The sequence below is a fragment of the Aythya marila genome (genome assembly GCF_965140915.1).
Source record: "Aythya marila genome assembly, chromosome: Z".
NCBI classification, from domain to species: domain Eukaryota; kingdom Metazoa; phylum Chordata; class Aves; order Anseriformes; family Anatidae; genus Aythya; species Aythya marila.
Genome location: NC_139080.1, coordinates 47,885,990 through 47,911,472, shown reverse-complemented (window position 1 = coordinate 47,911,472; position 25,483 = coordinate 47,885,990). Strand labels below are relative to the sequence as shown.

Below are 25,483 nucleotides of genomic sequence, written 5' to 3'. Positions count from 1 at the left end.
ACTTGAAGCATGGTGATGTTATTTCTATTCATGACTCATCACCTCTAATTTGGATCTACTTTTTAATGGAAAAAGAATTAAGCACATTAATTTGAAGCAAACGAATGTATCACTTAAACATTGCCAAATGCTTCTATTGTTCACCACCACTGAAATACTTTTTGTGTGCTCTGGAAATAGATGCTCCCTCACAGAATAGTGTAATCCCTCAAACAGCAATTTTTCTGTTTGGTAAAATACAATTTAAGCAGTATGCTTTACACCATAGTCAAATTCCATCTTACCAGCGTTTATACTCACTTGGAAAAAAAGAGTAAAGATTTAGCTTTACAACCAACCTTATTTCATAGGGTATTATACCAGCATACATGGCTCAGCATTAAAATAATAAATCTTTTTTAATTAGAAAACTGAAGAAACTGCTTCTTCACAATCTGAAATCACATCACTACATTTTGCTCATGAGAACAAAGTTTACAGTCATAAGTTGCACATAAAGGGTTTATTTTAAATGTTTTAAGGATAGAGTTACATCATAATTATAAAAATTACTTACAGAATTAAGTAACAGATTTAAAGTGTTTATACTTCTAAATGCAGAGAACAGGGAACTGTCTACATTGTTCAAAATAAAATAAAAATAATGAAACCAAGCTCTAAAGATGAAGTCATTACCTAATTTTAAAATGTGAACACGAAGACCTTTGAACTATACACATACCAAGAACCATCCAAATTGCACTAATGATGTAAAATACAAAAAGCACAGCATTTTCAAGGAACCAGAAACTGTTTTTAATGTAATTCTATCCCCCAGAAGCAATTAATCAATTCTATCTGAAGATAAAGCCTCCGTTTTTAAATGATTTATTTAATGAAGGCATCTACCTGTTGCAATAAAAAGGGGTTTCCCCAGAGTCTATTCCTACCTAGTTTAGGGTTTGGCACTCAAAAGAAAAATAAAAAATGTAGTGTTTTACTGATCAGTTGTGGTCTTATTTATTCTTTAACAGATTATGTGGTCCCTTCAAATGCTGTATGACACATACAACTGGAAAATTACCTTCCGTTGGCACTATGCTCGTCTCACCGGTGCATTTAATCCTACTAACAACCATTAAAACAGCACAATAAGCAAATTCACAAAAAACTGAACACAAAATAAAAACAGAACAAAACCAAAACCTAAACATTTTTAACATGCAACTTTAGTTTGTTACATTGAACGTTCTAACCCTCTAAGCATGCAAAAAAGGATGGTCTGCATTTAACTTTTTTTTTTTCTTTTAAAAAGTTTTACATGGCAGCCTGACATCACGCACACGCACACACACAATATACAACAATACTACAGCAGGTAAATGTGAAAGGCCAATAACTTTTATACAAAGATCCATGGCCTGTGCCATCACAAGCCCTATGTAATTTTGGAAAGTAATGTTGAACCCCTAGAACAAGGAACCAACATTTAGTTACCAGGGTAACGCAAGCACTGCATGCAGATCTGAAACATGAGCCTAAAACAAAGCCCAGAGCAGATGGGCAGGGAGTGGAATTAGTCTCAAGCCTCAAAAAGGTGGTTTAAGCTAACAAAAACAAAACCAAAAAAAAAAAAAAAAAGAAAAGGAAAGAGGAAAAAAAGATTAAAAGAAATACCTATACAACAGACAATGGGGACATCTAAAAACAACCATAAAATTTACAGTTTATAGATTATACTCTAATTGGCATAATATGTGGTGTATTAAAGTGGCTTGCAGAAAACCCACAAATGCAAGCCTAATGCTAAAAATGTTCCAGTAGACCTAAACCTCAGACATTTCAAACCAAACCTCATATTCCTCAGATGTATAGCCCCAAATTCAGTGTACTAGGTTATTTGTGTGTCTTGTGTATAATCAATACACTCACTCATTCTTGTGCCACAAATATCAACTTGGGCTCATGGAGCCAGGCTCAGCTTTGAGATTTACATGCAGGACTCTTAAGAGTCAATAGAAAACACATAACAGATCTGCAGGATGAAAACACTGTGTTGCAAATCTGCTCACTTTGTTCAAAACACAAGGAACATTTACGACTTGGGTACTTAGAATTAGGGACTGCATTGAGAAGCTATTCACTGAAATACAATAGCCTGCCTTTGGTTGCCCATGATGAAATACTGGACATAATGCAATATAGTAGCAATGGACAAAGAATTAAGGTATCATATTTATATGGTGAGTATTAATTACCATTCAACAGCATAATGAGGCACAAGCCTTAAGGCTAAAATATGAAATAGGCAAAAAAATGGACAGAAAGGGGCTTAAACCACTGAGTCTTCGGTATCAAGAATACCCACAGTTGAGGTCATACAGACCTCTGTTCTCTGATTAACAGCACCTCTCCTGCATCCTTCCACTAATGGCGTAAGGGTGGATATCAGTGTATTTGTTCCTTCCATCAGCAGTGCTGACCGTCTTCACAAACTGCATTTCTGTGAAGCAGTTCTTTGAAACTTGCAGAGCTCTGCCTTAATGTAACATGACAATTTTGTTGCTGTGCTGATCATTGTTACCATTCTGATACTTTCAAAAGCTGCCACACTTAAACAAAAGAAACAAAACAAAAACAAAAAACAAACAAACAAAAAAAGCACACACACACAAAAAAAACCTTAATCTTCATTTACAACTATCTTGCAAGATTAAAACCGTGAAAGGATTTTGCTGTTGTGGGCTGCTATTTACATCCACAATCTAATGCAGATGACTGAACCACTGAGACTGCCTATAGCTTCCATTAGATAGTACACCACTGGCATGCAGAACTCTAGTGTTCATAGAATTCACGTTAACAGCATACCTCAAAGCAAGTACAATGTACACCACAAAAGGCAACAGGTTTAAGCTGTAGATTTGTCCGGACACTCCTTATGTGGGAAAGCCAGAAAAAGAGTAAGTTGGGAAGATGCCTTCTTAAAACAAAATGGTTATACACAAACAAACAAAAAGAAATCAATCAAACAACAACCAAAAAAGGAATGCAACAGACTGAGCAGAAGGCAACAAATGCCTCTCCTTCTCTAAAGTTGTCTTCAATAAAAAAAAAATTACTCCCACCTCCCCCCTTTGAGATTGTATTTACCGTGTAAAATATTAGCTACTGTTAGGCATCTAAGTCCACACACAAACATTCAGGTTGCTAGGTTTTGATATTAAATGAGAGACTACTGATTGCCAATGCGTAGTCTAAAGTCTTCCGAAGTAGCATATATACCGCTAAACTTGTGGCACCAAGCACTTGGGTTTTGCTAAGAAGTGTATATAACAAACAAATACAGAAATACAACATTTAGGATTGAAGGCAGCCTTGTTGCACGTATTTACTGGTTCCTACAACTTGTAAATATGGGCCATTAACCTGCATTTTCTAATTAACTGGTTATACAGATTAAATATACTTTTATAGTTTAAAGCCTTTTCACTGAAAGGTGCATAAGTCAAACATTTGATATCCTACTGCCCTGTGACTACTGAAAATGCACAAGTATTTCCACGTACTGCAATTCTTATAAAGCTGAATTTGAAATAAAGTGTAGAAACACAGCAGATTGGTGTTACTTGGGTTAGGCACTCCTTAACTCTGCACAAACTGTTAAAACCCTTCTGAAAAGTCAACTCTGTCCCAACCCTGAAAACAAGGACTGCCAGAAGCCAAGAAATTAAATTTAATATTACAAAAGAAGGCATATCAAAATATCAAACTACACTTGCATGTGGCAGTTGAACAGGTGAGTGCAAGGTTGAAGAAAGTTAAAATCTATGAAAAAAATTTAGATTAATGATTACAATACTAGATCAACTTTACACAGCTTGAATTTGCAGCTGTTCTTTGCTTTTAACTCCCTCCTGCCCAGATATATTGACTTCCTTCAAGAAAAGGAGTTCTCTTACACAAAATGTGTCACGTTCACATACATTTTTTTTTGTATTACTCAGAACAAAACAGTTTTGCTGGCAGAGATTGTGGGTTCGCAGGGACATTTAAGCTTTCATTAAACTGGAAAGCAGTCAAGTCTTTGTGTCTACAAATTTTACATTTAATAGTTCCACAAATTTGGCAAAAGTTCACAATGATGTCTAGGATGTCTTCACCAAATCGTAGACATAAATATGGAAATCATCATCAAACTTGATGAAATAGACTGATGGTTTGGCTTCAACTTGATGAATGACCATGCCAGTCCTTTTTGAGCCATCTTCTTTGGCATATTCCACTTGTTTGCCTACCAGGCTGTCCACAACTTCACCTGGTTCCCGTTCTGCAGGAGGTGAATCATCTGTAACACAAAAATAGTGTAAGTTGGCAGGGATTGATGGTATTTCAGTATGCAAAACAATTGCAGAATCTTCTGCAAAATGGGTAAGGAAAAAAATCAGAAGGCTTAAATACAGAGTACACTGAAAGTAAGCTTTGTTCAGACAAGTACTTAGTAACTGTTACACTTCTGGAAACCATAGTGGTCACCCCAACCCCCCTTTCAATTTTATGAAGTCAAAAACAGCACTTTCGTTAAAGGGGTAAATCTATCAACATGAAGATTTAAACAGAAGTTATCCACAGAAATTTTCTATAACTGAATTTAAGCCACCAGCAGAAGGTGACACTGTATCTACCTCATTAGCTGCCACACTAAACCTCCCTTCTCCCTATACACGTTATTCAAAATTTGAATGTATGCATGCCCTTTCAACAAAAAAACCTCTAAGATGTCTAGTAAATGTAACCTTATTAAAAAGGGCTTTTGATCCCATGCTGGAATAGATGTCACTAGTAAAGTGTAACCATATTATTTGCTTGTCTAGCAAAACCTTCCCAGAAATATCCTTGTATTTTCAGCAATGCCTATGCCAAATGTGGATGCAAAAAGGCATGAGTTATAATATGCCAATGGGGGTTGGTTACAAGGCAATTACAGAACAAATGTGATCAGCAGTAAAAGCACCATACTTGAGAATCGGAAGCTAACCACATCAAAACATACATTTATTTCTCAGTTTGTCTCTTTTTTTGAATACACTTAGAATACACTTAGCTCAAATTGTGTTTTGTATTCCAGTGAGGAATTTTCTTAGTAATGGTCCAACCTGCTGTGGCTTTTATTCTGGAAATCCTAAGCCTCTAAAATACTTTGTTCGTGCTTGAGTTGAGAACCCTTTACAGATTTTATCCGTTCTCTTTTCAATTCTGTGAGTTGTGAAAGAACTCCCAAATGAGCGAATGGATTGGCTTGACGTAGTTACACTTAGATTCTTCCCCAAACTTATGAAGTTTCTCTGCAAATTTTTATTTCAGATTTTCCATAAATGCATCATCGTACATAGTTATCATCCTCTTAATATCAGCTTTATGTAAAGAGTCTTTGTTAGCCTAAGTTCAAGCTTAACACATTTTAATTTAGAAGGAATTATGTAATGTTGATCAAGTTTTAGTGTAATATCCAGAAATGCATTTTTCCCTAAAAAAAAAAAAAAAAAAGTGATGCTGAAGGGGAAAAGGGGAAAAAAATGCCCTGGAAGTTTTAGTTACAGTACTATGGAAAGTTCTACCAAACTAACATAAGTACTTCCAGGTAGATTAAAATCTGATTTGAAAAATACTACCCATAATATCCAATCATTGATGTAAGGACACAAATCAATCTATCTGGAAAACATTCAGATTCACAGAAGGTAGCATATATTTGAAAGGTTTTGGAAAGAGAGTCAAGCAGTAGACAGGTGCTTGCCTTATTTATTTAGGAATAGGAAGGTCACTTTTTTCATTAATGTATGTGGCTTACGCTTTTACAAGTGGCAGATATATTGCTTTTGTTAGGGTTAGGGAACAACATCTAAATAAACGATTACTATTGACGAGAAACAAATAAATTGCACTTGTCTATTTAGTCAGCAGACTGCATGTTATCAGTAGTATGTACATCTGAAGGATTCACCAAATCAGTTTTACCTAATACTTCCATAGAGCACTATATAGCCTTCCACTAGTTACCCAATTATTAATTCACTTTGAAACCCAAATCATTTGTCAGGGAAGTGTTTTAGGTACATGGGAGAAATAAATCTCTTCTCTTTTTTATACTTGGCTATCCAAATGCTTTGAACAATATTCATTCTGTGAAAATTCTTCTACATAACTAGGAAAAACAAAATAAAAATTTTCACTTCAAAATACAAGGAAAAAATATCCCTCTCATGTACTGAACTATTTTTCTTGCTTGGGTATTGCAATGTGTTAGACAAAACAAGTTTTCAAAAGATTAGTGCTTCTTCCTTTACTGAAAGTTTTCCCTCACTGAAGACACCTATCACAACTAAAGTAATCTGGATATACTAACAGGCCCCAAAATATTATTCCTATAAGAACTAGTTCAGAAATGCAAATCAAGAGCCATTTCTATGATCTGTGATACTTCTCACTATACACAATAGTGAAAAACTTCTTGCTTGCCCGTTTCTATTAAAAAATCCAGAGTACATATTTTCAGCAGAATTAGGAATAAATATGGAAAATGGCTTTCTTTTGCTACTACGTCTGCTGATTAAAGTAAAATGTGTCAACAGCTAACACAGGTGATCTTGGTTACACTGTTATCTTGGTTAGCTCTCATATTATACTTCATTTAAAAAAAGGGATGAACAAACAAGATCGTGTCCAAAAACAAACTCTCATGTCCGTAAATAAATCATAGCCAAACAATAATATAAAAAGGTGTCACTTTCTAATAGAAAAGGTGTAACTGGCCTACTTACTGGAATCAGGCATAATGCGAAGGTCACCTTCTTTATAATCATCTAAAAGTTGGTACATGTACAAGACAGGATCTTTCTCATAGGTAATATAAAACCACGTGTTCATAATAGGAGCTCGAGCCAAAACCATCCCCCTCCATTCATCTTTTGAGCCATCCTCTGTCTCAAACATATGTTCAACAGCTTTGCCAATCATTGTGTCTGCCAGGTGGGCATCACTAATCCGAGATGAAGCTGAAATGACAGCATTTCATAAGTACATTCATAAAACAATTTTTCACGATTCACGAACAAGTTTGATTGGAAGTTATTTAATTCGTATATAAAAAATGCTGTCCATTCCAGAGAGTTTACTATTGAAGAAAAGCAGAAAAATGGAGTTATTAAAATAATAAAAACATTGTATTGCCCAAGAAGAAGTAATTACAAAAAAAGGTAAAGGAAGAACAACTGAGGATACAGCAATGAAGACTTTTTGCATTTTAACTAGGTACTCGACAGGGAGAAGGGCAGCCAGCCAAGAAGAGTACGGAAGACCAAACAGTTCTATGAAGTTTTTAATGGAAGTTTTTGGACTGGTTCTCCTCTAACACCACTCTAAAGACAACTTCTGATTGGTCTGCAGTCCTAAGAAATATCAGCTTAGTCCTTTCGTGGGTTAGGAATTAACTAGGTTAAATACTGAACTCTTTTGTTTTTGTTTGAAAAAACTTGCAGTTTAATAATCCAGTACTAACTGTGACATTTATTAAGTAACGTTATTAATCAAGTTATTTTACTCTGAAAGCATTTCCTCCTGTTATTAGAAATACTTAGCGGAAGAAGTACATGAGAAAAAATATCAGACACACAGAGCAGACAATATAACCAAAATGTCTTACATTTCAAATTTTTAACAGAAATACCAAAGCTAACTTTTCATAAACTCAAAGTGTAAAACCCTAAACAAAAACTGCAGAATATACTGCACACTATTTAAAGACAAGAGATACCACTGTACTCACTGGTATCATCAAATCTTTGTGAAATCAAGAAAATTTAAATAGAACATTTAGATTACCTCCCATGTGACAAAAATGCATTTGACTAATGTAATTTAAATAGTCAGATGTTATCTTGGAGATGTCGTGAAAGATTAGTAGAGAACATTTAATAGTAAACGTCCGTTTGTATGTATCTAGGAAAAAAACCAACGCTTACCAACTCTGTCTGGAAGGACTTCAAGTGCTGAAACTCTTTCATCCTTGTGCAGTTCTAGTCCATACACACAATCAAATCCATCATACTTTATAAGATAAAGAGAGGGATTTACAGGAACTTGATCGAGAACTGTGCCCTTCCATTGTGTTACAGGTCCACTCCCTTCTTTCCATCCATGCTGTATTCTGCAGCCTACAATGTTTCTTCGTGGCTGAGAAATAGGTTTGCTTGGTCCCACATTGTTTCTATGCTTTCTGTACACAGATACAAACATAATATTAAACAAGTACATATCCAAAATTCTATTCCAGACAACAAGTGTATACTTTGTTTTAAGGAGATATAAAGCATATCATACTATTGGGAAAAAAAAAAAAGGAAGTAGTGGAACACTTTTGACATGCTTCAGAAGGTCAGTTTCGTAAGTGTCCTTTCTAAAACTAGTTTGCTTAAGAACTAAGTTGCAACACTGAATGTAAAACTCACCTGAACAGGTCTCAAAGCACAAAGTTACCTGACAGTATTACAACTTTACTACCTCGTTGCTTTCTCTGTACAATAGTATTCCCTTATCCTGGGGGAAGAAATTGGTGGATATAACTGGTGGTTGACTAAAATTCTTCCATGGCTTTTTTTTTCCTCCTGTTACTTGTGGTTTCAATTTAGGTTCCTTTTACACTTACATATATTTTTAACTTCAAGACATGTCAGAAACAACATTCCTCTAGCATTCCTTTTTATTGCAAAACAAGAAAAATGATGTGCAACAGTAATAGCAATAGATGTGATACTCTTTAACATAGTAGAATGATTCAATGTATTTTTCTGTTTTTCCTTTGTATTTTCATGGAATTTGCATGGCAATTTCTGTTGAGTATCACTTGTTCTAATCAGTGGGCATGTAAGCTGGCTTGAAATTTCAAACCACAGAAAGCTTTATACAAAGCTTTATTATGCAGTTATTAAAAACATTAATTGACAGTTTTAAAAACAAATAAAGAAGCATCTGAACATTTTAACAGCATACAGGTGATAAAAAAATATTATTTCTATTTTAGCATGTTACAATACGGACATTAATTCCTAAAATGATTACTTAGAGGGTTGCCTGATCAAAATTATTGTGAATGTCAACTAGTTCTAAAACAAGTTTTTGGATTAGTTACTACTAGTACAATATTTCATTTAAATGACAGTCAAATATGCACACCACCAGCATTCTTAAAAGCAACATGGAAAGAATGAATACCAATTGCGAAAATAAAAAAGTATTGTTGCCTAGATTAGAGACACTAACCATAGATAAGTCTCTAGAAATGACGAAAGCTCACATGTATGATATGAATCCAAAAACGACCAGAAACAGTCATAACAGTGAAATCTCACTCTTAGAGTAATGATATATAACTGTATGATATAAATATTTCTATGCATACGAACATATAGAAATCATACATCAAATACATAGAAATACATAGAAATCAAACTTTATCAAAAATAAGATGTATCATTTTTTCATCAGCTTGTCCCACCTCCAGATGAATTTCTTAGCAGTAAGTTCCATAGTATTTGTCAAAATGCCCCATTGTGACAATTGGACTTTTTCAGGATAACCATGTTGTGTTTGTACTCCTAACTTTGAGAGCACAAATTATAAACTCTGCCAGTTAACTGATACCTTCCCATGAAACTGGTTATAATTTTTATGCAGAAAATAGAACACATTTTCAAATTCTTGTTCTTACTTTTTTTTTTTTAGTGTCAGTCATGCTTTACTATGAATGACCAAATGAAGGAACTAGTTCTTGTCATTGAAATGAGTTTGTTTTACATGCAACTAATTTACTTAGTTCTAATGAATCAGCCTTCTATTTTGAGACAGAATAAAGCAAACTAAAGGTAAAACAGCTCATTGAACACTGACATAATAATGTCACAGTTTTTGACAGTTTGTCTATGTTGCCAATTACCTGATTGTTGAAAAGGGTAAAATACACAGTTTAATTTTTGACCTCACAGTTGATTTTACTTTCTGACTGTAAAGCGTAACCCACTTTAATGTTTAAACTGTAACAAATGAGAAGCTTCACAGACATTTTAAAGAATATGATGGAAAAACGCTACAGAAGAGAGTTCAGACTGGTAACTACCTTTTAAAATGCCTCACAGAGCAAAAAGCATGAGGTGCACAATTGCCAGTCAAGCAATCCAGGTATACCTGCAGTTCAAGTTGTTTTTGAGGGCTGTCCTACTTACTGAACAGCCATTCTTTTTCATTTGCAGTGGTTTTTAGTGAAAAAAAAAAAAAAAAAAAAAAAGAGATCTTTAAACAAGTAAATTGACAAGGAAAATCTACTTTTTCTTGCATCTGAATATGTGGTAAGAGAGTATAGCTTCCTAAAAGACAATAGGTAAAAGCTACCAATGTATTTTCATACAAGACAACAGTAGTCAATCCAAATCTCCTCAAGCGTACACTGTCTTGCTGATACACCAACTAATACAAATGTACATAACCTTCTGAGATGATATACCTGGAAGACCCAAAATGTTTTACTTCAATTTTATTAAAATTATCCTTAAAAATACCACAAAGATTTCCTCAAAGTTTGATGTAAGTTTTCCTAGATATGTGAAACCAGAAAACAGCAAGTCCTGGAAACAGCTCTTGACACATCAGATATGTCCTCATCGTAAATGGCCCTTCAGTCCCCAAGGGTTTCAGATCCTCTTCCTTATCTTGAAGGCATTATGCTGGTAAACAAAACCTAGTTATGTGAAAAGGTTTCATTATCAAAACCAGATAATTCATAAACTTGCTAGAGACTACACAGGTAGAAAGAAACCTTCATAGGTTTTGAAGCTGTGTTTAGATGGTCCTTATACAGACTTATTTGGCAGCTGCCACCAAGAAACCAATGTAGTGCAAAATTACTTAGGACTGGTAGCAGAAAATCATTGCCTTATGGTTGTACTTAGAAGACAAATGGGCATTTATAAAAGGAGCATGGCGATTCCCACTAATCTAAAGTTGTCCATTTAGGTATTTTATTTTAATTATTTTTGTGTTGATGTTCATCTCAGAGAAACACCACAGGGTAGAACTAAGGAAAAAAAACAGCAAAGGATGAAAGAAAGCCATAACTCAGAGTTTGCAAAAAAGGCACAACTGAAAAAAAAAATCTGGGAAGAAAATGCTAAAATAGTGTTGGAGCAGCACAGTAAAAACAGTCAGTAAAATTTCAGTCTTTCATGGTGTAAAGTAGAAAAGTTATTAAAAATAGGACACAGACTTACTACAATTGTGACCTTACTACAGACAACCAGCAAAAGCAGAATGGCAAGAATTGTTATTTACTTTTCACAATATTAAGACTATGAGGCACATCAATCGAGGCAGAAGCCTTAAGGTATTTTCCATTCTCCTTCAAAAGCCGTAATTCAGTTGCAAAATTCATCTTATGATGCTGCAGGAGCCATGAATGCAAGTTAAAGTGGGCTCAGAAATTCAAAAGGCTAGGCTCATCGCTAATTAAACAGTAGGTACAACCTGTGCACTGAGGTCCTTGAATTGTCAACTACACAACATCTGGGCAGCATATGAATAAAGGACTGTTTTTATATGTACTCTAGTACTCTTTCCTTACGCAAAGAAGGTGGAAAGAAAGATCTGAGACACTACTGACTGATCTGACACCAATGACATCAGCTTCACATTCAGAGATCATCACTACCCACTGACAGAGCATTTGGAAGAACTGTCCTTTTGTAACTGACCTATAGCCATGGGAACCCTTCCCAGACGGCTCAGCAATTAACTACCACATAAGAGTTCAGAAGACTATCCTGTGCTGCTCATTTTATCACTTCTTTGATTACAGAATCACGCCCTCTTCCATGCTCTCAGCTCCTCCTTCTGCCACAAACCTTCAGAAGCCTGTTAAAATCTGCCCTGCCCCCCCCCCCCCACCCCCCCAGGCATTCAAGTGCCAGTAGGCTTGTTCCTTATTCTTTAAGTGAGGAATGTAAAAGTCACCTTAACTAAATCAACAACAAAGCATGCATTACTAACTCATAGTCTACTCTAACAGCTCAGAGTAGTATTAGCATACATTTTTAGTCTTTAGTATCCACTAGCTTACTGTAAACTACACATATAAACAATTCTCTACTGTCTCTCATTCTCTGAGGAATCAATGAGCAGCACGCATCTTGGTTTGTTACACAACACCTTTACTAAATGATTCACAAACAATAGAACTAGGCTAAATTAACATAAAGCTAAACTGGATGGTTAAGTTAAATGCTCATCATCATGTCATATAGCCTTCATGCTAAGAAATATATAGCCTATTTAGGTATTTAAAAAGTGTATATCAACACAACAGTAAAGACAAATCTAGCCACCCTCAAGTACAAAAGGCAACCCACCTCTGATAGTCTTCCCATCATATACTCCTTTCTCTGAGCGGTTGAAAAAGAACAAGAAAAATTAAGTTTTAACCAACTCTACCTGCCTCTAGACAAATAAATGTTTCTGTTTGCCTTCTATGAAGATAGACAAGAATGGATAATGATGAGTTGGTGGAAGGGATTAGAGTAGTTTTATATCAGGTGTTGTCTCTGGGAAACAATTATCAAATAAGTTAATCATAGAAAATGCACCTGCCAGACAAATCGATTTGGATTGATGCATGTTCTATACCATCATTACAGGACTTTACACTTCAAATGCAACTAGTAACATTTTAATAAAGTTTTTAAAAAGTTTCACGCTTAACCAGCCCAGATTGCTCCCACCAGAGATGCAGCCATATACACCTCGCTGTTCAACACTGAGATCAGTCATGTCTGGAGTACTACCTCTGTTTTCTCACAGCTACACACCAACATTCAGCTGCTGCTGCTATTTAAATATGTTGAACGGGAAACAATGCATGCTGCGAATGTATAGTATAAGCAGGTATCCTTCACACACAAATAGCAGCCTTCTCACAGAAGTACTTCAGTATGTTCTTTACTTTATCAAAATGAAAAATGCCCAGTTTCTGGCTTGCAACTGCTTCAGATTTCCAAAGTAATTATAAAATTCTTTTCACAAGACAATTTCAAAGTAACATTGAAAATGCTGTTTAAAGCTCCATTAGTGGATTAGTCTTTCCTATGACCCTAAACACGCATACAGACTGAATACTATTCCATAAGATTTTCAGGAAAAAAACAGAACAATACAGATATATTTCTAGAACAAACCTTCAAGTTACTGACAGCTATGCTTTTGTAAAAATAATGACAACTTACTTGTGGGAAGTTCTTTTCTTCATCATGCTGGCAGAGACTCCTGCATGACCTACAACATAAATGATGACGAAATTATTGAAAAATAAAGCGTGTATACAGTGTCAAAGAAAGTGAGCTTACGTAAGAGTTTTCCTTTTAAGTGCCAGAATGTAAACTATCCAAACACTTCACGTTGTGATCGATCAATCAACTCCCACAATGGGAGAAAGATCTGCAGAAACAGACAAGGACTACAAGCTCATTAATTTTGGGGAATGAGCTAACCACAATAGATACAAAGAAAGCTGAATTTAACACAACAGGGACCTGAATTGTGTTTGTTCTAGAAGAAAGGCCACCACAGTTGAGATGATCAACTCCCTACAACAGTTAAGAGAATCAATTGACTGTGTAACTATTCATCTTTGTGTTAATGCAAATGAATGCCTTTCTGAGTTAGCCAGACCAGCACAAGGGAAGTATCCGTGTGGTTCAGCCTACAGAACATATAAAACTGCAATGAATGAAAAGCAGATTAACAAGCCTTTCATAATAACTAATACCGCAAAGATTCTGTTTGCAATTTCAGGCTGTTATGAGACTGAGTAACTAGAACAGCAATTAAATCACAGAATCATAGAATTGGAGGGGTCAGTAGGGACCTCGAAAGATCATCGCGTCCAACCCCGCTGCCAAAGCAGGTTCCTTAGAGCAGGCTGCCCAGGTAGGCGCCCAGACGGGCCTCAAGTATCTGCAGAGGAGACTCCACAGCCTCCCTGGGCAGCCTGTCCTAGTGCTCCATCACCCTCACTCTGAAGGAGTTCTTTCACATGTTGGTGCAGAACTTCCTGTGCTCCATCTTGTGGTTATTACCCCTTGTCCTGTCCCCACAAACCACTGAAAAGAGGTTGGCCAAATCCCTCTGTCTCCCACACCTCAGGTATTTGTACACATAGAGGAGATCCCCTCTCAATCTTCTTTTCCCCAGCTTGAACAGACCCAGGCCTCTCAGCCTTTCCTCATAGGGAAGATGCTCCAGGCCCCGTATCATCTTTGTGGCCCTCCGCTGGACTCTTTCCAGGAGATCCCTGTCTTTTTTGTACCGGGGAGCCCAGAACTGGACACAGTACTCCAGGTGAGGCCTGACCAGGGCAGAGTAGAGGGGGAGGATCACCTCCCTTGACCTGCTGGCCACGCTCCTTTTAATGCACGCCAGGATCCCATTGGCCCTCTTGGCCACGAGGGCACAGTGCCAGCTCACGGTCAACCTGATCCACCAGGACCCCCAGGTCCTTCTCAGAGCTCCTCTCCATCAAGTTGTCCCCCAGTCTGTACCGATATGTGTGGCTGTTCCTTCCCACGTGCAGGACTCTACACTTGCTCTTATGAGCATCTTTATAAGAACTATTAACAGGAATTCAGAAACAGTAACAAAAGTGCAATTAGAAACTCAAGAGTAATTGAGACTTGACTACAACTAAACAAACTTTTTGACCATATCATTAGCTACCTCTTCTGTGTATGAGACGGACATGAATGATTTATACTTAATGTAACAAGATTGTTTATTAAAAATAAGGGAGTGTTTTGTTAAAAACAATTATTAAAAAATAAACCTGTTCTCACAATGGAACTTCATCATCAGAACAGGAATACACATTCATGTAGTACACTATCATAGACTCATGCATTGGTTTGGGTTGAAAGGGAGCTTAAAGACCATTCAGTTCCACCCCACCTGACATGGGCAATAACACCTACCTACCACTAGATCATGTTGCTGCTCAAAGCCCTATCCAACGTGACCTGGGACACTTCTAAAGATGGGGCATCCACTACTTTGCAGTACTCCAGGTGGGGTCTCACAAGAGCAGAGCACAGGGGGAGAATCACCTCTTTCATTCTGCTGGCTACGCAGCTTTTGATGCAGCCCAGGATGCAGGTGGCTTTCTGGGCTATAAGTGCATGTTGCTAGCTCATGTTGAGCTTTTCATCAACCAGCACCCCCAGGCCCTCAGGGCTGCTCCCAATCCATTTTCCACCCAGCCTGTGTTTGCACTTGGGATTGCCCTGGCCCAGATGCAGGACCTTGCACTTGGCGTTCTTGAACTTCAAGAGGTTTGCATGTTCCAATTTCTTGATCCTGTCCAGGTCCCTCTGGATAGCATCCCTTCCCAATATGTTGGCTGCACCACTCAGCATGGTGTTGCCTGCAAACTGGCTGAGGGCACACTCAATCCCACTGTCCAAGTTACTGACAAAGATGCTACATGTTACATAAAACCATTCCTGATGCAGACCCCCAAGGGACACCACTCAAATCACTGGTCTCCACCTGGATACCGCATTATTGACTACAACTTTTCGGGTGCAGCAATCCAGACAATTTCTTATCCAGAGTGGTCCAACCATCAAATTCATGTCTCTTTACCATTTCAGAAAAAAGGATATTGTGTGGGACAATATGAAATGCTTTGCACAAGTCAGGTGGACAACATCAGTTGCCCCTCCCTTATCCAATGTCATAACTACATTGTAGAAGGCCACCGAATTTGTCAGGCATGATTTGTCCCCTTTGTGAAGTCATGCTAGCTGTCACCAGTCACCGCTGTTCTCCATGCACATTAGCATTGCTTCTAGGAGGCTATGCTTCATGATCCTGTAGGTCACAGGAGGCGAGACTGGCTGGCCTGTAGTTTCCCAGGTCTTCTTTTCCCTTTTTAATGGTTTACATTTTCCTTTTTCCAGCTAGTGGGAGCTTCTCTGGACTGCCACAACTTCTCAAATATGATGGACAGTGACTTAGCAATTTAATCTATCAGTTCCCTCAGGCCCCTCAGATGCATCTCATTGGGATCAGGTCCAATGGACTTGTACACATTCAGGTTCTTTAGATGGTCTCAAACCTCATCTTCTACAGTGGGTGGGACTTTGTTCCCCCAGTCCCTGCCTATAGATTCTGGGATCAGGGAGGTGTGGTAAGAGCACTTGCCTGTGAAGACTGAGGCAAAAAAAGTTGAGTACTTCAACCTTCTCCATATCAACTGTATCCAGGCCTCTTGTTTTACTTTTCAGTGGGGGTAGTTTCTTTTATCTTCCTTTGTTATCCTATGTTCTTGAAGAAACTCTTGTTATTTTTTACTTGTCTAGCCAAGTTCAATGCCAGCTATGCCTTGGCTCCCGACACTCCTAAGCCATATATATGCCTATAATCTTCCCAAGATATTATCCCTATAATATTCTCAGGATACCTCTGGCTCCATTGCCAATGCATTTCACTTTTGTGTTTCAGTTTGGCTAAGGTGTCTTGACTTAGGCAAGCTGGTCTCCTGCCTTTCCTGCCCAACCTCCTGTTTTTAGAACTGAGAGCTCTTGTGCCCTCCAAAAAATGTTTTTTTTTTTTTTTTAATTTCTTTATACACACAGCAGATGTAAGGGTGGTATGTGAGGGTGGTTGAAGTTACCTTACAGGATCAGGGCCTGCGAATGCATTGCTTCCTGTAGTTGAAAAAAACTCAACATCAACATCCTGCCCTTGATCAGGTGCCCTGTAGCAGACACTAAGCACAAAGTTTCCATTGTTGACTTGTTCTGATTTTCACCCATAAGCTCTTGACCTGTGCACACAAGTTCTTCAATGACAGTTCTCTCCCTGATCAATCAATCCATTTATTTTTCCATGGATGGCAACTCCCCAGTCTTTCCTTCCTTGTCTGTCCCCTCTGAACAGTTTGTAGCCATTGACTGCAGCACACCAGTTGTGTCATTCATCCCACCAGGTTTCCCTGATAGCAATCAAATCAATTTTCCAGCTGGACAGCAGCTATCAACCTCCTCCTCATGTTTGTTACTCATGTTGCATGCATTTTGCAGAATCGTAAAAAAAATATCCCAAGTTGGAAGGGACCCACACGGATCATCAACTCCTGGATCCCCAAAGAACCATCCAAAACCAAACCATATGTCTGGAAGCATTGTCCAATCACTTCCTGAACTCCAGCAGGCTTGGAGCTGTGACCTCTGCCCTGGGAAGCCTGTCCCAGTGCCCACCCCTCTCTGGGTGCAGAACGTTTCCCTAACCCCCATCCTGACCCTCCCCTGTCCCAGCTCCATGCCGTTCCCTCGGGTCCTGTCGCTGTCCCCAGAGAACAGAGCTCAGCGCCTGCCCTTCCACTCCCCTCGTGAGGGAGCTGCAGGCTGCCATGAGGCCTCCCCTCGGCCTGCTCTGCTCTGGGCTGGACAAACCTATGGACCTCAGCTGCTCCTCATATGTCTTGCCTTCTAGACCCTTCGCTATCTTTGCACACCTCCTTTAGAGGCTCTCTAATAGTTTTATGCCCTTCTTATACCGTGACACCCCAAACTGCACAGAGCACTTGAGGTGAGGCCGCACCAGCACAGAGCAGAGTGCGACAATCCATTCCCTTGAGAAGCTAGCAATACCATGCTTGATGAACCCCACCATACGGTTGGCCCTTTTAGCTGCCAGGGCACCCTGTCAACCCATGACCAACTTGCTGTCAGCTAGAACTCCCCCAGATCCCTTTCTGCAGACTCTCATCTCTCAGCCTGTACAGATAGCCAAGGTTGCCCTGTTCCAAGTGCATAATCTGGCACTTGCTCCAGCTGAGCTTCGTAAAGTTGGTGATTGTCCAGCACACTAATTTGTCAAGATCTCTCTGCAAGGCATCTCCACCCTCAAGGGTGTCAACAGCTCCTCCTAATTCATTACAAAAACATTAAAGGGGACTGTCCCTATAATTGAGCTCTTGGGAATCCCACCAGTGACGGGACACCAGTGTGATTTAACCTCATTAACCCCTTTAAGTCCAACCCATCAGTCACCTGTTCAGGCACTGTATTTTATATTTGTCTAGCTGTACACTGAACATTTTGTCCAGAAGGACTGAGTTATCCTGTGCTGGGATTGAGTGTCACTCCTGACTGCTCTAGTAGGTGCACTCTTTGACCCCATTACCTGCAAGTATGGAGTGTCATGGTTTAGAGGAGCATTCCCCAGGTTCATTATCTTTTCATTAGTTATTCTGCAGAGTGACTCTGCAGAAAACTTGCTTTCTGTCCTCAGCTCAAGGATTCTTGTGAACCTGTGCCTAAGAAGAGGGGCCCAAAACACTTCCCAAGGTGAAGAAAAAGAAATTTAGAGGTATACAAAAGTAAGAACCTCAAGGGAGAAGGTATGCAGACCACTGGGAACAGGCCTTTGCCATGCTCAGTAACTTACATTGTGAACTTATTTTTGATATGATCCATGCTCTACAGACAGATTTCTTCTCTCTTGATTTCACTTAGGTCAAAATTTTTTTGACTATGCATACACAATCTCCACATAAGTGAAAAGTATCAAACCAAGAAGTATTTATAACAAAAGTCTGCTAAGGTTTGAGAGGTGAGTTTTACTGTTTTTGCTGTCAGGTGAAGACAAAAACTTGACAGGTGCTGAAGAAACTTGTTTGTTCATGCAGTTAAAGCTCTAAACCAAAGCTAACTGACTGACCATTGCTCAGGTCCTCACACCAGTACTTTGAGATAGCCCTCTTCAGATAAATAGACAAGTTACATTTATATATAACAAACTTAGAAGAAAGTAAGATAACATGTATGTGAAAATCCTAGAACAAACCCACGTTGGTATTGATTACAAGCCTGTTGGCAATAAACCACCTTTAGATTTTATGTTGGCTGAACTGATGTCTCAAAAAGACACGTTTATTTTAAAGACCTCTCAAACTAGTGAATTGTGTAGCACTTCACTCAGGTGAATCTCAAATTGTAGCAAGAGTTCACTGAATCATGAACATTTATCTCACCTACAGGACCTCTAGACAGGAAGATTGAACACCACAAAATCCTTACATTTAATATATTCTAGCCAAAGGCAGAATTATCTGAGAAATCATTCTGCCTAAATCTTTCTTTGTTCGAGCAAATAGTTCAGCAATAGGTTTTTTTTTTTTCATTGTGTTCAATGAAAAGTTCAACAAGCAAAGTTTTTTCATTGTGTTCAACAAAGTTCAACAGCATCCAGAGACACTCTGGAATTGTAGCTAGACTTCAACGTGAATGGAAAGTAAGTGCTCAAGATGTAAATAGTGCCACTTTATTATTTATCACTCTGGACAGCATCCAGGTTACTGCTAACAAGATATACTGAAGCAGTACATCAATAATCCATGTAATTTTAGTGAGGATTCTGAAAGAAAACGGGGGAAAAACGTGCACAGCTCATGTAACAGAACAAAAACTCCATTTAACTGCACCATAAAGCACCTATATTGTCCATCTGTTCCAAAATGAATACTACCTGACCCATGTCAGGATTAAATGTGCATGTGTATACACACACACACATTTTAAGCAGCTGAAACAAAACAGCCTTTGAATGGCCTTCAAATAGATGCAAAAACATTTCTCTTAAGTGGTAAAATCCATCAGGACACATTCCCAGAAGAAATACTTAGAGATGTTGTTCCATTTTTCTTTTACTTACGGGAGTTAAAAAAAATTGAAGTAGTAAGATATTCTAAAACATTAAAAGATTTAAGTATTATGTATTTATTTTTTTTCACCGAAGATTAAAAGGAGAAATAAATTTTCACCATAAAAGATGCACAAGAAACTTATTTTCCTGTGACAAGCGAGGCAAAGGATTCTTCTTTCCCTATTTAGAATTACCAAGAGCTTGTAGATCTCTCTACAGAGCTATTCACTTGTAAATACATGTCATTTTAACGAATTACACCTATGAGATGTTACATTGATGTGTCTTTGATATAAAACATTTGAAAGCAAATTTAAAAAAATATTATCATTTAACATATGCATATATTGCTGATTTTCTCCTTCAGCTAATGATTGTGGAACATAAAGCAATAACCCAACCTACATAAATTCTCCCCAGATATGTGGTACTATCACAGCCACTTGATTAATCTAATTATGCTTCTATCACATTCTCTGTCAAGTGCCCGATTTGCAGCAGGAAGATTTTTTTAAATCCGTATTTAAAGGGCAATATCTTCACAAAAATCTTTCCAGAGAAAAAAAAAATCTGTGTACCAAGCATTTTAGGGTCAAGCAGTTTGGTCACAAGCAGTAATGTGACTTCAGAGAAGTTAACTATAATTAGAGAATACTAATTAACATGCTAACTAGAGGACATCCTATACATGTATACCACAAATGCCATTGACTGAATGGGTTTAAACTTTCTTTATCTCCTCTGTATTATGGAATGACAAGTTCTAACTAGAACACTCCATGATATGCTATATTTTACGTAACATTGAAAATGCTCTGTACGACTAAATTGCTCTGAACATAAAAATAAAAGAATAAGTTAACACTGAACAAAAATTAGAAGTAAATGGATTTGTTTTAAAGTTCTTTTTAACAAGCAGCAAAGACTCTAACTTTGGTGGATCTGAGAAAGGGGAAAATATTTATGGCTCAAGCTCTTACATGCTTAGTAATATGTATTTTTCCTAAAAGAAAGTGAACACAAACATAACTCCTAGTCAAGAGCAACAGAATTAAGCATTTAATTGTCACATGCTGTTGCATTAAGGAGTACTTTCATCAGAGTCAAACATTTGTATCAAAGCCCTGCCAAGGACTTAGCATTGAGAAAGTTTTGCAAAAGTTTAAAACACTGAATAAGCTGACACATAAAACAGGTTAGGAATTGCTGTTCATAAATACATTTACTGCACTAGCACTAACATACAATGATAGTGCTAGCAAAATGCTATCCCAGCTATTCCACACAGAAGTGAAGACACAAAGCTTACCAAGCAAGCATCCCTGCACTGTTGGAAGAGAAGGAGCACAGATCATCGACTGCCTCTAAGTCTCTTATCTCCTGCTTCTCCAGCTTTCTTCTCACTTTATCTAACAAATGCTAGCGCTAAACTCTTCTTCCCAATGCTAACACTTTTTCCACACTTTCCTTTTTGAGTTTATATCCTAACCTTATCTGTTCCTCCCTGCTGGAGTGATGTTTGGCATAGTTTACAGAATCACAGAATCATCTAGGTTGGAAGAGATCTCCAAGATCACCGAGTCCAACTTCTGACATAACACTAACCAGTCCTCCACTAAACCATATCACCAAGCTCTACATCTAAATGTCTTTTAAAGACCTCCAGGGATGGTGACTCCACCATTTCCCTGGGCAACCCATTCCAATGCCTCACAACCCTTTCAGTGAAGAAGTTCTTCCTAATATCCAACCTAAACCTCCCCTGGCGCAACTTTAGCCCATTCCCCCTCGTTCTGTCACAAGGCACATGGGAGAACAGACCAACCCCCACCTTGCTACAGCCTCCATTAAGGTACCCATAGACAGCGATAAGGTCACCCCTGAATTTAGGTGGAGATTTGAGTACTGTAGTCATATATGTTTAGCATGTGCTTCATTAAGTTAATACCATGCAACCGCATGTATCAGTACAGACTGTGGGACGACTTGATGGAGAGGAGCTCTGAGGAGAAGGACCTGGGGGTCCTGGTGGATGACAGGTTGACCGTGAGCCGGCACTGTGCCCTCGTGGCCAAGATGGCCAATGGGATCCTGGCGTGCATTAAAAGGAGCATGGCCAGCAGGTCAAGGGAGGTGATCCTCCCCCTCTACTCTGCCCTGGTCAGGCCTCACCTGGAGTACTGTGTCCAGTTCTGGGCTCCCCGGTACAAAAAAGACAGGGATCTCCTGGAAAGAGTCCAGCGGAGGGCCACAAAGATGATACGGGGCCTGGAGTATCTTCCCTATGAGGAAAGGCTGAGAGGCCTGGGTCTGTTCAGCCTGGAGAAAGAAAGACTGAGAGGGGATCTCCTCTATGTGTATAAATACCTGAGGTGTGGGAGACAGAGGGATTTGGCCAACCTCTTTTCAGTGGTTTGTGGGGACAGGACAAGGGGCAATGGCCACAAGATGGAGCACAGGAAGTTCTGCACTAGAAGAAGAGGCAGTCATCATTTAGCCACTGTCACTTGACTTGTGCTTGACAGCTTCCTTTGCCAGAAACACTTAAAAAAGAAACAAACAAATTAAAAAATATATACAAAAAAAAATAAAAACAACTATCCTACTACAATTTTAATTTATATCACTTCCTGCCTTCAGAATCATTTTATAAATTCTGACAAACTCAATTATTGCTATTTTTCTTCCCAAAGGAAAATGTGATCAGTCTCAGTAAAATTTCTCCTGTAATAAGCCAGTGTTCTCTTTCCTGACTTTAAAATTAAGTATCTGCCTTTAAAATAAAATCTCATGCCTGATCATTGTTACAGAGTGGCCTATGCAGTCCCTCTAATGACAGCTGCCTGCTGTCCTACCTATCCATAATCAAGTAATAAATAACAAATAATTGCATCCCCACATTTGCTTCTCCAAAAGAAACACAGTTCATCAAATACGGTAAAAACCAAAAGCAACAATAGGAAAAAGGTCAGCAGCTGTCTGCTTCAAGAAAACAAAAGCCAGAGGCAATACACAAGCCTACACAGCAACTGTGCTAAGAGTTGAGGCTGACCAAATGCATATGACTTATGGGTTATATTTAAATAACAGTTCATCAAGTTACTAAAATTTAAGGACTTCTCAGTTAAGATTAGAAAATTTGATAATGAAAAAGATTTAAACAGTAAATGTTGTAATAAATGTTGTAAATGTAATAAATGTTGTAAATATTATAAAGCAAAAGGAGCAACTAAAGAAACAAGCGTAAATTTATTGATGATTTTGCATAGGGTAAACCACAATGAAATAATAATGGAAAGTGGAACCTTTCAAAAAAAGTTGAAAAATAAAATATATAAACAGTTGAAAGGATAAGTAGGAAGCAGTATTTTCTACAATAAATTTAAATAAAATTTCCTTTTTTTTTAATAGATACTATCTAGCCATGCAATCATACTCTAAATATGTTTAATTTTATGACATTTCAAATCTGTACTGTAGTTTTATTGATAATTTTTATTGATAATAATAAAATATCACAATTGATTTATAGATAAAGTTTTTTTAAGGGAAATGTTAGAATTTTTGTGTCTGAATTTTTTGAACTTGGATGCAGTGATTCACTAATACTTACAAAGTCATCAGTACTAAAGTCAACCTTCAGTACAGAGGTTTTCCTTTTTTTTTCCTCCCACAAATACAATTCTCCTCCCACTGGTATTCTGCTAGTGTCAAGAAGAAGGATAACTTATCAGCTGTCTGGATGAAAACTCACTGAAACAAGTGACTATGACTCTGCAATGGATCACTCCTTTGAAACTATTTATTAAAAAATATTTGCAGAAGTCATGTTTGAAACATTAATGGAAGCTAATCACATGTAAAAACAAAGTTACCAACACATTTCAGAGAAATTGTCCATCATCAGTTGCTTCAGCATGAAGCAATTAATTGGTAAAGTATCTGAAACCACCAGAATGGGCTACTTCTTGCATATTTTAAAAAGCTAACTGACCTTTTCCAGTGTGAGGTGATATTCATTTGGTTTACTGAGATTTTTAGAAAAGCACCGCTTCACAATGGTTAGTGTTAGATAATACGCTGCACCATGCATCTACAGTTTTTTCCTATGCAGGTCATTAGCGAGTTTCATTTCGGTATAAAATAGTAAGATACTTTACAGCATGAGATAAAAACTATTAATGCACTTCATAGCAGAAAACTGACTAAATATACAAAACAATTTACATTACTTAAATAAGTACTACTAAAAAGCAGATAATCGAACAGAAGAATGAACATTCACCTGTAACATTTTCATCCTCAAACACTGGTTTATAGAATTCTTAACTTGCAAATGGTAACTCCTAGGCCCTGTCCTGCATGCTAGTCCAGACAGAATGCACTGCTGAAGTAGGTAAGAGTCTAGCTTAGTTTCTGCAGGACCAAGCAGCAAAATACTGAACAATACTTGTTTACTCACTTGATGCTTTTGTTGCATCATTGCTGATAATCCTTACTTACCATCACTGGTAATCCTGATGATCCTATAGAGAACCCAAGACTGACTGAGATTTGCCAAGCTGCAAAACTTTAAATAAGCCCAACTGGTCATACAAGTCTGAATGCTAACTTGTGTTTTGCGTTTCTCTGAATTGCTTTTAAATACTTCTGACTAATCTTCAATTTAGATAACACACATCCTAGCAATAGTCTGTAATCTTTGAGATAAGCAAGAGAGGAATTTGCCCCTTAAAATGTCAATGTAATCCTATAAAAAGCTCATTTTGTTCCACTTCAGAATTTTATTTAACATACAGTTCTACTAAGACTTTGATATTATAGACCACTAAATACTTTTTATATACTGGTCTGTAACACTTAAATTAAAAAGACATAATCAAATTTATCAGCTTCTGTAACATGAGCTCTTTTAAGATGGAAATAACAACACCTTTATAAAAGGCAATAATACATAAAAAAAAAAAATCTACAAAGTAAGAACAATTTTACGTCCTGAAAGCAAACAAACCAAAAAGGCAAACCAAAAAACAGGCTTACCTGCATCAGCTCTGGACCGCTGACCTGGTGATTTTCCAAATGGGGTCTTCATTCATCTGTGTTTAAGTGAGCAGCAAAGCTGCTGGACTAGGGTGAAAATCCAGTTCTTCCCAGATCCCAAGATACCTTCTTCTTATGAAATAAAACAGCTACTTATTAATCCACTATTCAATGAAAAAATTGTTCTTCAAATGTAGAAGATGCACTTTCAGTTATATCGCTCTGAAAAACAAAACAGGTGAAGTATAAGTAGTTTGATTTGAAGCTTTGTTAAAATAAGCATTAAAATAAAACAGTATTTTTTGATTTCATGCTCAATTGGAATTTCATTCATATTCTGTTATTCTGAACACACTGACCAAACAGGGGGCATGTAGGCCAGTAGACAGCAAAACAAACAATAAGGATGCTGCTTTTCCATCATATTCAGTCAAGTTCCGTATCAGATCAACATCAAGTACACACAACATACGAAAGTTTCTTTAAAACCACTTAGCTTAGCACAGGGAAGAACATCTACTAAGCGCAACTTCTTGTTTCAGGGTTTCTACATTCAGTAGGGTTGTGCTTCAGCTCTTGCTATTTCCATTTATTATAAATAAAACACACCCACATAGCAAAGTAACCTTTCCACATAAGGTTTAAAAAAGAAGTCTGCAGAAAA

At 37.7% G+C, this 25,483-nt stretch overlaps 1 protein-coding gene across 3 annotated transcripts in view; it reads right to left on the bottom strand.

The window, feature by feature from the left end:
* Positions 1-483: 483 nt before the first annotated feature.
* Positions 484-25,483, bottom strand: part of SPIN1 (spindlin 1) — a 56,789-nt gene continuing 31,789 nt past the window's right edge. For all 3 annotated transcript variants that reach the window (XM_082783804.1, XM_082783802.1, XM_082783803.1), the window contains exons 2-6: positions 24,820-25,041; positions 13,302-13,350; positions 8,001-8,254; positions 6,801-7,034; positions 484-4,327 (exon numbers count right to left, since the gene is read on the bottom strand). In XM_082783804.1, coding sequence (XP_082639930.1) covers positions 4,128-4,327; positions 6,801-7,034; positions 8,001-8,254; positions 13,302-13,350; positions 24,820-24,871 — 789 coding nt within the window. In that variant the 5' untranslated portion in view covers positions 24,872-25,041 and the 3' untranslated portion in view covers positions 484-4,127. The remainder of the gene's footprint in view (positions 4,328-6,800; positions 7,035-8,000; positions 8,255-13,301; positions 13,351-24,819; positions 25,042-25,483) is intronic.